The sequence below is a fragment of the Pelecanus crispus genome, chromosome 12 (assembly GCF_030463565.1).
Source record: "Pelecanus crispus isolate bPelCri1 chromosome 12, bPelCri1.pri, whole genome shotgun sequence".
Lineage (NCBI taxonomy): Eukaryota > Metazoa > Chordata > Aves > Pelecaniformes > Pelecanidae > Pelecanus > Pelecanus crispus.
The window spans coordinates 28377416-28393233 of record NC_134654.1 but is presented as its reverse complement, the minus strand read 5'-3'; the positions used below and the strand labels follow the sequence as shown (position 1 = coordinate 28393233).

The window sequence follows — 15818 nt, the reverse complement described above, 5'->3', positions numbered from 1 at the left end:
TGCTGAGGGATGCTGATGGTGTGGCCGAGCGGCAGCCCTGCGGTCCCCGGCGTTGCTCGGAAGCCCTCCCGTGTGCCACGTTTGCACCGCACGGGTCAGCCTGAGCGGCCGGCTTAGCCCAGCCCTGTATGGTGCCGCTTCCGTGCCCTGTATGGTGCCGCTTCCGTGCCCTGTACGGCGCTGCCAAAGCCCTGCGTGGCGCAGCCCTGCTGGCACAAGTCCTGTAGGTAGAGCAGGAGCCCGTGCCAGCGGAGAAGCCTCCCGCCGCCGCGTCTACGGCATCTCTGCCCAGCGCTGGCAGGGTCCCCGGCGTCTGCGCAGCCCCGGGGTGTGCAGCACGGAGGATCGGCCGTCCCCGCTGTCCCCTCGCTGCTTGCGGCCGGGCAGAGAGTGCTGTGCCAGCGTGCGCCGGGCCCCTGCACCGCTTACCGCGCGGCTGACTGGCAAACGCAAACCGCTGCCGGTAGTCTTAGCGTTGCTGACGGTGGTGTGTGGTGGAGGGGTTCACGCGCTGTCCCGCTGCGGCTCTCGGCAGCGCGGCCCTGCCCGTTCTTGCAGGCAGCGGTGGGCAGCAAGCAGCGGTTCGGCGAAGGCGCCGGCGGCAGGGAGGGTGCCGGAGGTGCTCGGCCTGGCTGGGTTTCACCGTGGCTCGTGCGCTGCGGTGCCTGGCAGGGGCAGGGGGCTGCGGGAGCCATTGCCGGCCCTGGGTGATCGGGGCAACCTCCGCCGCTGGTGCGAGTGCCTCGGCGCGGCTCGGGGGCCTGTTTGGTGAGAGGGCGGCTGCACGCGGTACAGCTCGTCCCACCGCCCGCGCGGCTGCCAGCCCACGCCCTGAGTCAGCGCCTCTGCGTGGGGGGGGCTCCGATGAGTAAGGGCGGGGTGGAGGGGCCGCGCAGGCACACGTGTGCGTGTCCTGTGCTGGGGGGGCCGCCTGCGGGCACCCCGCCTGCCGGCCACCCCCCCACCGGCCCCACAGCCGCGCCGCTGACCCCCCTCCGGAGGATGCTGCGCGCGGAGGGGCAGGCGCTCGGTGGGCAAAGCGGTGGAGGCAGCCACCTCTCTGCTTCTCTCTCCCTTCTAGTACATCGAAGCCATCAGCAACAAGCAAGGCGAGCTGGAAAACTACGTCTCTGACGGCTATAAGACAGCTCTCACGGAAGAGAGGAGGCGGTTCTGCTTCCTGGTCGAGAAGCAGTGTGCGGTAGCAAAGAGCGCGATCACCTACCACGCCAAGGTGAGTCGGCCCCGCTGGAGCCGCCGGTCTGCTGCCGTGCGCCCGCAGCTGCCAGTCCGCAGGTCCCGGCTGCCCCGTCACCGGGTGGACGCTCCCGTGGCGAGCCGTTGCCTATAGAGCGGGCTGATATCCTGAAAGCCGCAGCTGATGCAGCTCCTGCGGCTCGGGGAGCAGAGGAGGCGAGCGACCCACGGACAGGGTGCCCTGGGAGACGCGAGCGACCCACGGACAGGGTGCCCTGGGAGACGCGAGCGACCCACGGACAGGGTGCCCTGGGAGACGCGAGTGACCCACGGACAGGGTGCCCTGGGAGACGCGAGTGACCCACGGACAGGGTGCCCTGGGAGACGCGAGTGACCCACGGACAGGGTGCCCTGGGAGACGCGTGCGCTCCCGGGCTGGGCAAAGCAGGGCTGTGCTGCCCTCCTGCCTGCACCCCGAGCTGCCCTTCCTCTGACGAGGGGGCACGTCTCCCATGGGTGCTGCTCTGCGTTTCACAGCAGCTTCTGGCTGCATGAGGTAGACGAGACCGACTGCGGGTTGGCTCCGGTGCCAACGTGGCGAGGGCAGAGCCTGGCAGCGCATCCCGCTGACTGGCTCGCCCAGGCGGTGCCGGCCCTTCCACGGTGCGACTTCGCCTGCGTGGAAGAGCTCGCGGTAGGTGGATGGGGCTGAGTGTGCCTCTCCTGCGTGTCATGGTCACCGAGGTCTGAGGGCTATGCCCTGGCAGAGACTCATCAGGTTCCTCGTGCATCAGCTCATGATTTGCAAAAGCGGAAGAATTATAGAACCATCAAATCGTTGAGATTGGAAAAGCCCTTTCAGATCATCCAGCCCAACCATTAACCTCACACCACCAAGCCCACCACCAAACCAGTTAAGGGCAGAGCAGCAATTTCATGTTTCCTCCTTGGTGGCTGGATTATTTTTTAATGAAAGTAAAAACCAGGAATCATTAAGGTTGGAAAGGATCTCTAAGATCATGAGTCCAACCATCAACCCAACACCACCGTGCCCACTAAAAGAAATGCTTTTAGCACTGCCCGCCGGGCAGGGCAGGGCGGGGGCTCCCTCTGACCCCCTGGGACCCCCTGGCCTTAGTAAAGGTGGGGATTAAACTGCTGCTCCAAACCCCCTCTTGCCTGTTCCCAGGCAGCCCACGTTTCCTGGGCCAGGGGCCGGAGCTGCTGGATGGAATCCATCTGGCCGAGGGCTGGGAACACCGGCGCTGCTCCCACAGCCTTGTGCTCCCATCCTGGTTGTTCCCCACCGCCACCCCCCCGTCGCTCACAGCACCCATCTGTCACCACCGCGCTTGGCACCGGGAGGCAGGAGAAGGAGTTTGGATTAGTCAGCGCTGTCCTCGCGCTGCGGGCTGCGTCGATGCTCGGCACACGCAAACTCCTCCCGTAGTGCAGGAGGGAAAAATTCCCCCCCCCCAGGGAGAGCGGGGTCGGCAGGAACGAGGGTGCCAGCGCTTGCAGCGTGACCGTGGCACGGCGAAACCAAAAGCTGCTGGCGGCAGCACGCGGAGGGTGGTTTTGCAAGAGGGACTCTGCAGGTGGCTCGTCCAGAGCGTGGTGGGTGTCCGTGCGACGGGGGCGCCCAGCCCCACACCAGTCTGGCAGCCGGCATGGGCCTTGCCGGCTAAAAATGCCGTCCCGCTGCTGCCGGCAGCTCCCGGAGGATGCTGGCAGCAGCCGCAGCCTGGGTGGCGAGGCTGCGCCTCGGCCAGAGCCGGTGGCAGGGAAACGTTCCGGGCCTTTGGAATTCACTTTAGAGCGGTTTTTTGATGCGTAGGGACCAAGTTGTCTCCAGGTGAGACCGGTTGCAGAGGTGTTGGGTCACCGTCTGCCGTGCGGCTCTGCTGCGGTGTGAGCTGGCGGGCGAGCCAGCCGTCGGGCTTACCGGAGCTGCTCCTCGGCAACTCTTCACGGCGCGTTTCCCGGGGAGGTGTTTAGGCAGGTGGGGGGGGGTGACCTGGGGGTGGTTTGGGACATCTCCTCCCTCCGACTCACACAAAGGGGTGCTTGCTCACGCAGCATGGGTGTCTTAGCTGAATAAGGGCAAGTTGAGCTCCATCTATTTTTTATTTCTTTTTTTTTCCCCCCTCCTTTTGTCTCGGAGCGCGGTGGTGGATGGCTGCAGGTCCTGCCTGTGGGCAGGGAATGGCGGGATTTGGCTGCAGCGTGGTGGGGCCGTCGGGGCTGAGCAGCCCTAAACGTGAAGCTCATCCCTCTGGCCCCAGGTGACAGAGCACGGCTGTGCGCTGCATGTCCCGTGGCCGAGCCTGTGGTCAGGTTTTATTTCTCCGCTCAGTTGAGTGGTGCTGTTCTTGCTGAGCCCAGCACCCTGCCCAGCTTTCTATAGCCCCTCTGCTCCTGGAGCTGCCCCATGCAGGATATCTCGGAATAAGCTGGGGAGATGAATTACCTTTTCCTTCCCTCCTTTCCATGTTTCATGACACCTTCCTGGCTCAGCTGCTGTCAGAGCTTGGAAGCGGTAAGTCCCCGTGTTTTAGCTCATCCATGCCATGCACAGAGGAGTCGATCGATCTTGTGGCCAGGATCAGGCCAGCTGCGGCTCCACGCAGTGCTGCCCAGGGAGGGATGCGGAGCTGGGTGGGTTTTGCCGTGCCCCTGTGCCCTCACACCTCGTTTTTCTCTGTTGCAGGGGAAGGAGATGCTGACGCAGAAGCTGCCGCTGTGGCAGCAGTCCTGCTCGGATCCCAACAAGATCCCAGACCGCGCTATACAGCTGATGCAGCAGATGGCTGCCAGCAGCAATGGCACCATTATGCCCAGCCCTCTGTCTACATCCAAATCCAACCTCATCATCTCTGACCCCATCCCTGGTGCCAAACCTCTCCCTGTCCCCCCGGAGCTGGCACCTTTTGTAGGAGTAAGTATCTCCGTTGTGGAAGCTGTCCTGCCCTTCCGAGCAAAGCTGGAGGGAGGAGCCCGGGCCGGTGTCACCGTTGTCCTCAGCAAGTTGTCTTTTGATGGACTGTCGTTGATGCGCAGCTCCGTGCACACGCTGCCCTGGGATGCGGGAAGGAGCCTGGCATGGGGATGGGGAGCCCATCCCGGCCCATCCTGCCTGGCTTGCTGAGCTCCAGAGGGCCAGGGGCTCCCAGCGGGGTTTTGGGGAGCCCACGAGCTGGACTCGCCTGGCCAGGCTGTTCCCAGAACTGTGGGGCTGAACCAAGGTACCCAGTAACCACGGGAGAAGGTGCTTGGAGTGACCCACGGGATGAAAGACCCTTCAGAAAAGGGTCCCCCCGCTGATGTGGGGGCACGAGCTGAGCGGTAGAGCTCAGGAGGGGTTTATTGGGTGTGAGGCAGCTTGGAGCAATAAAATACCGTAGAGGTGACCCCAGTGCTCCCCCCAGAGCAGTTTGTCTCAGGTGGGGAACTAAAGCCAGCAGGCTGAAGCCCTGGTCTGCTGTGAGCTGCCTCCCCGGGAGCTGCGTCCCGCTGCGGGAGCTGCGGTGGGGTGCCCTAATGAAGACGTTCCCCGTCTTCCCCCCCCCTCCTCTCCTCTCTCTGTAGCGCATGTCGGCGCAGGAGGCCATGCCGGTGATGAATGGAGTCTCAGGCCCAGACAGTGACGGGTACAACCACTGGTCTGAGATGAAGCCAGCACAGCCCAAATCTTTATCTCCTCCCCAGCCTCAGAAGCAGCTGAGTGACTCTTACTCCAATACACTCCCAGTTCGCAAAAATGTGCCACCGAAAAACAGCTACGCATCAGGTGAGGCTTAGTCCTCCCCGTCCTCCGCTCCCGGGGTGCCGGCTGTGCCGGGCGGTGCTTGCGGGGAGCGTTCGGCAGGGGCCGGCCGCAGCCGCGGTTGCTGGTGGCGGCAGGGCAGCGACGGCAGCGTGCCTCCGGTGCCAAGTGCCGCTCGTGCCTCTGGACCCGGGGTTAGGAAACGAGCGGAGCCGGGCTCTGCCGTGGCTTTGGCTGGGTGGGCTTTCAGCCCGCGGACAGGATTTCCAGGAGGAAAACTGTGAGGAATCTCACGTAGGGAGGCTGCTGCCTTTGCCGCGGCTGGTGGGCGATGCCAGGAGCGGTGGCCCGATCCTGCTCGCTAAGGGGGAAGGTGCGAGCTGAATGCTGACGGTTTTATTGGCACCTGGGGTAAAATAGGCAAGGCTAGGGACCTGCCCCTGCCCGTGCCTGGGTTTGGCCGTGGGGTGCAGGACTTGGGGCACTCGTTGGTCTCTGTCTCCCACCAGCCGAAAACAAGACGCTGCCACGCTCCAGCTCCATGGCCGCAGGGCTCGAGAGGAACGGCAGGACGAGGGTGCAGGCCATTTTCTCTCACGCTGCCGGAGATAACAGCACCCTCCTGAGCTTCAAGGAGGGCGACCTCATCACGCTGCTGGTGCCGGAGGCCAGGGACGGCTGGCATTACGGAGAGAGCGAGAAAACAAAAATGTGAGTGCCGTGGCCGTCCCCGCGAACCGCTGCACACCGGGCGCAGCCTCTTCTGGATCCTCCGCGAATAATCGTGGGTTTGGCTTCATCCCCTGCCTTTGCCTTGCAGGAGGGGCTGGTTTCCGTTCTCCTACACGCGGGTCCTCGACAGCGATGGCAGTGAGCGGGTCCACGCAAGGTAGGAGCATCATGCCGGGTGGGTCCCTGCACCCCTCCCAGGGCAGGCTTGTGGGTTTGGGATGGGGATACTGCGCTTCCCCCGGGCAGGACGCATGTTGTTGGGAATAAATCCCAGCGCAGGCGGCTGGTGGCTGGCTCGGGCAGGGGGCTTTGGCCGTGGGGTCCCCTGCAGTGGGTGGACGGGCAGCCTGGGGGTCTCAGCCTGCGGTGGGCTGGTGCTGACGCCTCTGCTTTGGGTCCCCCCACCCAGCCTGCAGCAAGGGAAGAGCAGCAGCACCGGCAACTTGCTGGACAAAGACGACATCGCCATCCCGCCGCCCGACTACGGCATGGCCTCCCAAGCCTTCCCGGCGCAAGGCGTTAACACCTTCAAGCAGAGGCCATACAGCGTGGCCGTGCCTGCCTTCTCCCAGGTGAGCCCGTGGGCAGCGGGGGCTTCTCCCACTTTGGGGGGGGGACTTTTTATAAACGGGAGATGCTCGAGCAAAGCCCTGAGCGTTAGTCCCGGCTGGAGCCCTGCGTGCGGTGGCCCGGGTGTCTGCGGCGTCTCCGTCCCGCCTGTGGTTTTAGAGCAGAAGGATAAAATGCGTTCAAGCGTGTTCTCAGTCCTGGCGTGGCGTAGACGGCGTGCGGGTGAAGGAGGGCCGCTCTCCAACCTGTGTTCGTTGTTTGTAGGACTACCTAATGCCCTATGGTTGTGCAATTAAAGACTATTCCAGTGGCCTCTGCCAACCACCCTCCGCTCACTACAAGCCTTACGCTAGGTCGACAGCTGTAAGTCCAAACGCACGCAATGTTTCCCTTGGGATTTACGGGCAGTCGGCCGTTTTTGCCTGGTCATCCACGTGCCTCGCCCGGGGCCCTGTCTCCTGCTGAGCATCTCTCCCGGGGGAGAAGGGACAGGGAATGCGGGGAGGCAGCAGGAGAGGGGAGCGGCGGACGGGGAGGACCAGCCGGTTTGGCTCGCCTGGGCGGAACGGGCAAGGCACGGGGAGCGAATGGCACAAAGCGGCACCGTAAACCCCCAAAGGACAACACTTGCTGACTCCATGGCAGCCTCCCACCAGAAACGAGCTGTTCGCAGGCAGCTGGAAGCGTTTTCTCTGGTACATGCCGATTCAAGCCAGTGACGGTCCTGTGGGAACGCTGGAGTGAGCGTGCGGGACTGGGGCAGACCCCGTCCGGGGCTCCGGTGGCTGTCCAAAACGAGCTCAGGGCTTCTCGGATAAGGCGTTGGGGAGGATGCATGCGTGGACAAGATCAGCTTAACCCAGGAGCTGCTGGCGTGGGGCTTCCCTGCCAGAAAAAGCCTGGTGGGATGAGCCCCGTTGGCTTCCCTGGAGCGCTCGGCATGTGCTGGCGCGTGGGGAGAGGATGAGGAGGGGGAGAGGCAGCCATACAGCACCCGACCCTTCGGCAGGGCGCTCCGGAGAGGCGGCAGCTCCCGCCGGGGTCTGGCCCTCTCTGCAGGGGATGGGCAAGTGCAGCCCCGCTTGCTGGGTTTTCCCAGCCGGATTTGCTGCTGGATTTGGGGTTTTGTGATTGGGAGCGTTCCTGGGACGATGGGAACGTGGGTCTCTGATCCCCAGCTCAGAGACCAGCGACTCCCGCTCCTTCCCGGAGTGGTCCCACGTTTGTCACGGAGAGCAGAGCTGCTCTGTGGCCATGTCCCAGGGCAGGCCCTCGCCTGGGGAGCAATGTCCTTGAGGGTCATCCTCCGAGCGCGGTCCCCCCTGCTCCTCGGACCGCGGCAGTCCTTCCCTGCTGCAAAGCCCGTTCAGTACCAGCTGAAGGAGAAAATGGTCCAAAACCCTGTGGGTTTCTGGTGGGAGTTAATACAGACAGACGCCTCTTTCCGCAGAACATTTCACTGGTGTCTCTCAGACTTGTCTGATCCCTTTTCGAGTGTCTCGCATCTCGAAACTGGCTGGAGCTCTGTACCACGGTGGGGCTGGGCCGAGCAGACCGGGGCTCTGCCGGCTGTTGCTTTCCCTTGTCCTGCCAGAATAAAGTCCTGCTCCGAAGAGAGTGGTGCAACTTTACTCTCTGCTGTCTTAAATCCCATTTAAATCATCTCCATATCTCCCTTTCCTCTCCAAATGCATTGGCTCTCGGCCCCGGCGTCCCTGGGTCCCGATGCACTTTGGTGGCTTTGTGTGACCCTCCGGTGGCACAGCCCCCGTCCCCCGCCCCTCACCGCGCTTCCTCCCCTCCTCTCCGCAGGGTCTCGATGACTACGGGACGAGGTCCGTCAGCAGGTAAGACTTCACGTTGTTACCTGAAAGCGTTACCTGAAAGCGAAGCGTTGGTGTTGGCTCTGGGCGAAGCCGTGGTGCCACGTCCCCGCGGGGCTCCCCAGGGGACAGGCGGTGGCTGGGATGGGGCCGTGCGGTGGGGGACGTGGTGCAGGTCTCGTCTGTGAGCGTGGAGGGGACCCAGCGTCTCCCGGGGAGGGCAGGGCCCCAGGCCAGCCCCTGCGTCCCCGTCCTCGCACCCTTTGTGCTCCTCCAGGGAGAGTCGTGTCTCCCCAGCCTCCTCTCCGGGGCTCGTGCCCAGATAGCGGGGCCACGGAGAGCGTGCGCTCGCGGGGTCTTTCCCCGGCACCTTCTCCCGCCCAGCAGCTCCTCCGCCCCCATCCCCTCTGCCTTGGAGCCGCCCCATCTCGCTCTGGGCGATAAACCCCGAACCCAGAGGCACGGGCTGCGAGCAAAGCGGCGACGGGCAGGGGTCGCGCTGGCCGCTCCGCGGCGCGGGTGCTGGTGCCGCCGGCCCCCGTGGTGCCCATGCCGGAGAGCTCCCGGGCACGGTGCTGCCTCGCGGCGCGCGCTGGCGGTCCCGGCCACCCTGGCAGTCTCCTGTGCTTTGTTCCGCAGCGGCAGCGGCAGCTTGGTATCAACAGTGTGAGGACACCTTGGCTAGCGGCGGCCCCTCGCTGCTTGGAAGAGCTTTCTGCTTCTTTCCCCTCTTTTTTTTTTTTCTTTCCCCCTCCTCGTTTCTCTTTCTCTACTTCTTTTGGATTTTAAACTCTTGTGATCTTCAAGGAAACCATGGTGCTTCTCCGCCCCTCCCTGGTGTTCACAGTGCCCTTGTTTCTGAAGCCTTTTCAGAGCAGAAACTGCCGATCGGTCTGTGCTCGCTTTGAAGCAGCCTGGATGCAGTTTACACTTTAGTGGGAGCCAGTTTTTGTACTGCTGTGTGAATGTTAGCGATGCACTATCCCTCCTCCGGGGCTGCACGCCAGCCGCCGCGCACGAGCCTGGACAAAACCTCCCAGACTGGAACAAATATGCATGGCCTCTGGTGTCCGTACTGTTACCGAGCATCCGGGATGCCCGCGCCCGGGATGCCGTTCCCGTGGGGGGCAGCAGCCCCGTGCCTCCCCGCTTGGCCTGATCCGCTTCCATCCAACCGCCCGCCGCGGTGGCTTTGGGAGAAGCGGATAGCGCAGGGCTCCCGCCCCAGGGAAAGGGCTGCTTCTCGGCTGGGGTCCTGCCGGCCGTGGGGCGCAGCCCGCAGCCCCCCTGGAAGCGTTACCCCTGGTTGTTTTATAATTTATTTTTTTTTTTTTTTTTTTTTTTTGTAGCCAAGGTATTGTTACCTCACATTAGCGCTGGGGGCTGGTGCGGAGCCGTCCGAGGACGCGCTCGCATCCCTAAACCGGGCTTGAGCGAGGGGGTTCGGCAGCGGCTGGGGGTCTCCCACCCCGCTGGGTCGGCGCTCGGGATCCTGCTCCCGCGGCCGAGCCCGGCCGTAGCCCTTCCAGTGCCCGTGGCCGTCTCCACCGCAAAGCTGTACACGCTTTCTTTTTCTGATGTGATTTTTAAAACCTCTGACATTGCCTGTTTACTAGGACATTGCTGGCAATACAGACACACACAGAGACAAGTTTTTGTTTTATATTCTCGCCTTTGGGCGTACTGTAATGAGACCCTTCTGCATCGATGTCCTAATTTTGCTAAAGATTTTTAACCCAGGATATTTCATGCTGAGTGACTGAATGTAGAGGGGGAAACAAACCCAGCCTAGCAAAGCCTGTACGGAGATTGTAAAGTGCTGAAAAACCTTTTTTAAAAGCCAGAGAGAAATGTGCCCTGTACTGAGTTATTGTTTGAATAAAAGTTTTATTTATTGCATTGAGCTGGGCCTCGGTGTCTTTTTCGGCTGCCGTGCCTGTGTGCTGCCCATCACCGCCTGCATTGCCCATTGCCATGCCTTTTTGGTTTTTTGGGGTTTTTTGGGGTTTGTTTTTTTTTTTTTTTCCTCCCCCTTCTCCATCCCTTCGGCTTTAGGCGGCTGTGGGAGACCCCGGGTGCCGCCTGCCTGCTCTCGGGCCCTGCAGGCTTTAAACAGCTTTGCTGAGCGGGAGCAGCTAAAACTGTTTAAGGGCCAGGTCCCTCCTCCGCACGCGTCTGGAGGAGATGCTGCTCCCACCGCTTGCTGCATGCCGAGGCTGCGGCTGCGCTTTCCCGGCCCGGCGGCGGTGGGAAAGCAGCGATGGCCAGGGCAGGGGGAAGGAAGCCGCCCCCCTCCCTTCCGTAGCCCCCGCCATGCCCGGCCTCTCCTCTCCGCAGGTGGCTCCCAGTGCCCCGCTGGCCGTGCCCTTCCTTCCCCTCCTCGCGGGGAGCCGGCAGGCAGCACCAACAACTCAATAAACACGACTTTTCCTCCTTTTTCTTCTTCTTCCTCCTGCTTCCTCTGCCCGGAGGTGCTGTGCGCGGTGCAGCCGGCGGGCTCTCGCGCCGGGGTGGCCGCCAGCTCGTAGCCTGGTTCCTCTCCTTAACCAACACCTTCTGTTCCCGTCAAGCGTGTCCCGGTGTCCTCCAACCTGCCTTCTCTTTCCCTTGCAGCCCCGATGTTGAAGTGGCCAGGTTTTGAGGTGCCCCTGCCCGTAGTTAGTAAGTTGACGGTCTCGGGGGGGGCCGAGCCCTGGGCGCGCTGGTGCTGGGCAGCGGGTGACGGCCGCGGGGCTGCGCGGGGACGGTGCCACCGCTCTGCTTCCCCCCCCTGCACCCAGCCGAGCGCGTCCCCTCCCTCGGTCACCGCTTGTCCCCGTCCCGGTGGCAGGAGCTCCCGGTCTGACCACGCTGCATCTGCACGGCTCCCCGCGCCGCCGCCGCGCCGGGCAGCCCGCTGGGGCTGCGCTTCCCCCGGGGATGCTGAGCTGCTCCCGCTGCTCCCGCTGCTTCCCACGCTCCCTGTAACCAGCCTCTTTGGTCGTAGGTCTGCGGCGTCCGCTGTCCCACCGGCGCCTAGTCGCTGCGTCGCCGTCCCCAGCCCTCTCCAGTGGGGACAGAGCAGATCCGTGCTAACGTCAAGTTTTTTGAGCAGCTTCTTTTGCTTGTAGACCGCCCTGGGGATGTGTCTCGGGAGCCTCCGACCCCGGCCGTGGCCCCCGGGCAGGGATGGAGGAGTATCCGCAGGAGCCAAGACCCCCCCTCGCCGGCATTGCGAAGCCCAGGAGGGCCCCTTCCCCGTTTCTCTTTGATCCTTGAGCTGGTTTTCCCGTGGCTGCTGGAGCTGCAGGCTCCTGTCCCAGTGGCTCTTCTCTGCCAGGACAAAAATAGTTAAATAATAACCCCTGGTGACTCATCAAAGCAACCTTTCCTCTCCCTCCAGTCCTGAAAAATCTATTTTGGCATTCTGGGGGGAAAAGTGATCTAAGAATCCGCATTAATTAGGTGGGAAATTAATTACCCTATTTTTAAGCAAAAGCCTTTTGAGGAAAGCCAAAGCGCACATGGAGAGGTGAGCGATGGCGGGGGAGAGGGGCCGAGGGGGGCAGCGAGGGCCCTTCCCTGGGGACCAGGGGACCCAGCCCCGTTCCTCCTGCCCCGCGGGAGGCGGCCGGGGGACGTCCCAAAGCTGCTCCGGTCCAGGCAGAGGTAGCCGGTAACCGCGGCTGCTCCTAGCGTGGCTTAACCCCACGTTCATGTTTGTCTTGCTGGCGCTTTACCTGCACCCCGGTCTTGGGGTCTCAGGCGAGACCTGCCGGGGGCTTGGCCGTGGCACCCGGTGTGCAGGGCCGTGGCAGTGCCGGTGGCCGAGCAGGGCTCGCTGCTGCAGGCACGTGGCCATTGCCCCCGTTGCCCAAAGGAGACCGGGGCCGGCCAGGCGGGGAAGGGCTGGCAGCAGGCAGGAGAGGCGGGGGGAGCGCGGGGGGCTGCAGGGGTGCCCCGTGGCTCCCTTGGCCGCTGATCCCAGCGCAGCTTTGCACCCGATGGCTCCGGGCAGTCCGTGCACCGCAGGCAGCCAGCGGTACCCCCACAGCTGCCTGCACCCCTGGGAGTTACCTCCTGCCTGCCCTGCCAGGAGGGGACAGCGGGACCCTCCCCAGGGCAGGTAAGGGTCCTCCCCGTGTCACGGCACCCGTGCCGGGGCTGCGCCTTTGCCGGTGCCGCAGCAATAGCCGTAGCCGGCAAGCGCTGGCGGCAGCGGGACGGCGCTGGGGATGCCCCAGGTAGGTAAGATCCCGGCTCAGCCCGGCTGCTTATGGCTCTGGCCGTGGGATGCCGCCGCCGAGGCTGGCGTGCCGGGAGCCGTCGGCCTCGTGGCCCCGCTGAGCTCCCCCTGCGCAGCCGGCTCGTCCGGGCGCCCTTCCTCTCCCCGCGCTCTGCCTCGCCAACATTTGGCTTCTCCAAAGGCTTCCCGGTCGGCACAGCACGGAGCCGCAAGCTCTGCTGTCGCCCGGGTGTCCCTGCGCGTCCCTCGGCAGACGGGGTGCAGGCAGCCCTAACCCCCTGCTCCCCCGTAGCGGCACGGTGGGGGGCCAGGTGATTTTAGGGTGCTCCCACGCGTGGGAATAGCTGGAGCCCAGCCTGGTGGGGCTGGAGCGGCTTCTCCAGCCATGGCCCTCCTTGGCAGTCCCAGCTGACAGTGAGGTAGGAAACATCCCGCATGGAGCAGCCCTTGACGGCTCATCTCTTACATCCACCACTGCTTTAACTGTGAGAGGGGCGAGGGGCAGCTCGGCCAAGGGCTCTGCAGGGCAGAGCAGCTCCAGCTTAACCCCTTCCCAAACGCTGCTGAAGCTGGGTGGGTGGAGGGGACAGGGATGGCGGCTCCAGGCTCGCCGGCAGCCCCGCTCGGGCTTGGGCTCAGCCTCGAAGCGCGCCCAGCGCAGCCTCTGCAGCGAGCGGAGCCACCTCGCCAAAAAGCTTTTTGGGGTCTCGCCAGGTCGCCGCTCGCGGTGCCGGCGCCCCGTCCTCGCAGCCCCCGCTGCCGCCATCCCTCCTGCTAAACTCTGCCCTTCCTCTTTCTCTGCAGAAACCCCTTTGCCAACGTCCAGCTGAAGCCAACGGTGACGAACGACCGCTCGGCTCCGCTCATCAGCTGATCCGGGAGCGTGGCGCCTGCCGTGCCGCGTGGCACTCGCCGCGCGCCGCCTCCTCCTCACCACTGCATGTCCGGCTTTCCGGGACTTCATTTTTAGGCAGAGTTTATTTAATCGTGCTGCTTTGAAAGCCAAAGCTAAAGCTAGTGCCCTAGTTCTCTCTTCTCTAGACCAGCTTATTGCTCTCGGTGGCAGAGGGTCGAACCGCTGCCCTGGAGCCTGTCCTTTGCCTGCGCAGAACTAGCGCGATGGCAGCCCCTCCCCGCACGCTCCCAGCGTGTCCCGTAGCCGGATTTGGGACACAGTTTGCTTCTAGGCTTAGCAGCAGCTCGCGTGGTTGGGAGATCGGTCTCAGCTGGGAACGGGCTCTGCAGAGGCGAGCTGCGCTTTGGGCTCGCGCGGGGTGGAGCGGCGATGGCAGCGGGGAGATGCTCCCCTCCTGCTGGCCGGGAGGGACCCCAGGGACAGGCGGGATAACGTGGATCCCCCGTGCAAGCCAAGGGGGTGGTGGGAGCCGTAGGCAGCTCCCAGGCTCCTGTGAGACCCCGGGCTGGGAGGTGGCAGGATGCTGGCAGCGGGGTGCTGGCACTGCAGCCCCGCGGGGACGGGGACGGGGGGGCAACTCCGCTCCCAGAGCTCCTGCAGTGCAGGTCTCTGTATATAGTAGGGTGTTACGGTACTGCTGTAAAATATAAGCTAGAAAAAAAAAAAAAACCACTTTTGGAGGCGAGGGCTCTGTTTAAGGCTGCCTTGGGGTGCCTGGGGCCGCGGGGGTGCCGGGCGGTTGAAGGGGTGCCCCCCTCAAACAGGCTCTCCGTCCAGACCTCTTGCTTGGCTGTTGCTCCTCCTCTATTACTAGGGCTGCATGAGAGAGAGAAAGAGGTAGATAGATAAATACAGATATATATACACACACACACACACTCGCTGAGCTTATTGCTGGGGTCTGCACCCCCGAGCAAACCGGTGCCTGAGCCGTTCCGCCGTCCCGGCTGCCGCCGCACCCCGAGCCGGCGCGGGAGTTGCACCCCTGCTATGGGAACAGGGAGAAAAGGTTTCCCAGGCAGGAGCCGGTCTCCGTGCCGGCGAGTGGTTGCGTGCAGCAGGCAGCCAGGTCGGGGGGGGAGGGTGGTGGGCAGCACCCTCGGAGGTTTTTGCCTTTTGCATTGTATTTGTCATTTTGAACTTTCTAGTGGCTAGCGCCGCGCGGCCCGTTCAGCGGGTGCTTTGCTGAGCGCAGGGCGCGTGGGTCGCTGCCTGTGGGTTTCCGCGCCGGCAGGGCTCTTCCCAGTCAGACGCGACGGCTCATCGCTGCTATATCCCCGCCGATGATTTTTTTGTTTTTGCAGCTTTGCCGCAGGAAAGCGGCTTCTCCTGCGACCGCCCAGGCTCTGGCTGTGCGCAAGGGCTGGGGTCTCGCTCGACGTGCCGCTTCTTCCTCTCCCGGGGCTGGAGCTGATGGATGTGGGGGCCAGACGGGGCAGGGGCGAGGGGACGGGCTCCTCTGGGGCATGTGGTGGCGGGTGGGAGAGGGCTGGGGGCTCACGGCCCGGGGCGGGGGGCAAGCCTGGGGTCCCCTTGGCCACCGGACCAGCGTTGTCCTCTTCCAGCCCCGTACCGGCGGCTGCCGCCCCCCCGGGACCCCCGGGCAGCCACCCCGGGCTCCAGCAGCCCCCGGGCTTCGCTGCACCTCCTGGCTTGGTGGCACCTGCAAGATGTAACCTGAAATAATTTTTTATGAGAAAAAGAAGTAATTTATGAGCAATAAAATCCCCACCCCACCCACCCGCTGTGTTTTCCTTGGCTGCAGGCATCGGCCTGGCCCCGGAGGGTCGCTGGTCTCCATCCCGAGCACCCCCGGTCCCAGCCCCGGTCCGATGCGCAGCATCCGGCCCTGCACGGAGCGAGAGCTGGCAGCTGCCCGCATGCCGGGCAATGATCTGGGCAGCAAACGGCTTAAGATATTTTAAAAACTTTATTATTGACCCGATGATATTTGACACACATGCTGGGAGCTGTATGGAAGTCAGCACTGATAAAAAATACAGCAGTTATGACCCGTATTGATAAAATAGACAATGTAATAATAGCCTTTCTATTAAAAAAAAATATCCAAGACACAGCTCTGTCCTCATGCTGCCCTCCAGAGGCAGGGACCTGCGGTGCCATAGACCAAACCCGGGCTGCTGTGGGGGGGGACCCAGGGGGGGGAGAATGAGGGGTGGGGGGGGTCCGGGCCAGCATCCCACTGCCCTGGGTGTGCGGGGGAGCGGAGGGTGCCTGGGGAAGGGGCCGAGCAAACCCCCAGCCCCCCCAAAAATGCCAAGTAACCCCCCCTTGCAATGCAGGCAGGGCAGCGGAGGGGTGGGGGGTGCAGCAGGGTGGGTGCTGCGGGAAGGGCACCCCCGGTGCACCCCCACTCCTGCACCCCAGCAGCACGGCTGGGTGCTGTGCCCCGTGCCAGCGGCGCCCGAGTCAGCAAAGAGCTTGCAGGAGCAGCGCTGGGGGGGGGGGGGGGGGGGGGGGGGGGTGTGGGGGGGGTGTGGGGGGTACAGGCCAGGTTGGAGCTTAAATAAACCACTTAAATAAAGCACTAATTGCCATCGGTGACTGGCTGCTGCAGGAGAAGCGACC

At 63.7% G+C, this 15818-nt stretch overlaps 1 protein-coding gene across 4 annotated transcripts in view; it reads left to right on the top strand.

Moving 5' to 3' along the window:
- The window catches only part of BAIAP2 (BAR/IMD domain containing adaptor protein 2), a 51299-nt gene extending 38112 nt beyond the window's left edge, over positions 1–13187 (top strand). For 2 of the 4 annotated variants that reach the window (XM_075719519.1, XM_075719517.1), the window contains exons 6-13: positions 1082–1234; positions 3908–4135; positions 4786–4987; positions 5473–5674; positions 5784–5852; positions 6105–6267; positions 8078–8112; positions 8728–8758. In XM_075719519.1, coding sequence (XP_075575634.1) covers positions 1082–1234; positions 3908–4135; positions 4786–4987; positions 5473–5674; positions 5784–5852; positions 6105–6267; positions 8078–8112; positions 8728–8758 — 1083 coding nt within the window. Of the gene's footprint in view, positions 1–1081; positions 1235–3907; positions 4136–4785; positions 4988–5472; positions 5675–5783; positions 5853–6104; positions 6268–8077; positions 8113–8727; positions 8759–10701; positions 10730–13117 lie in introns of those variants that run through there. The other 2 variants (XM_075719516.1, XM_075719518.1) reach the window with 2 other exon arrangements.
- The last annotated feature ends 2631 nt before the right edge of the window (positions 13188–15818 follow it).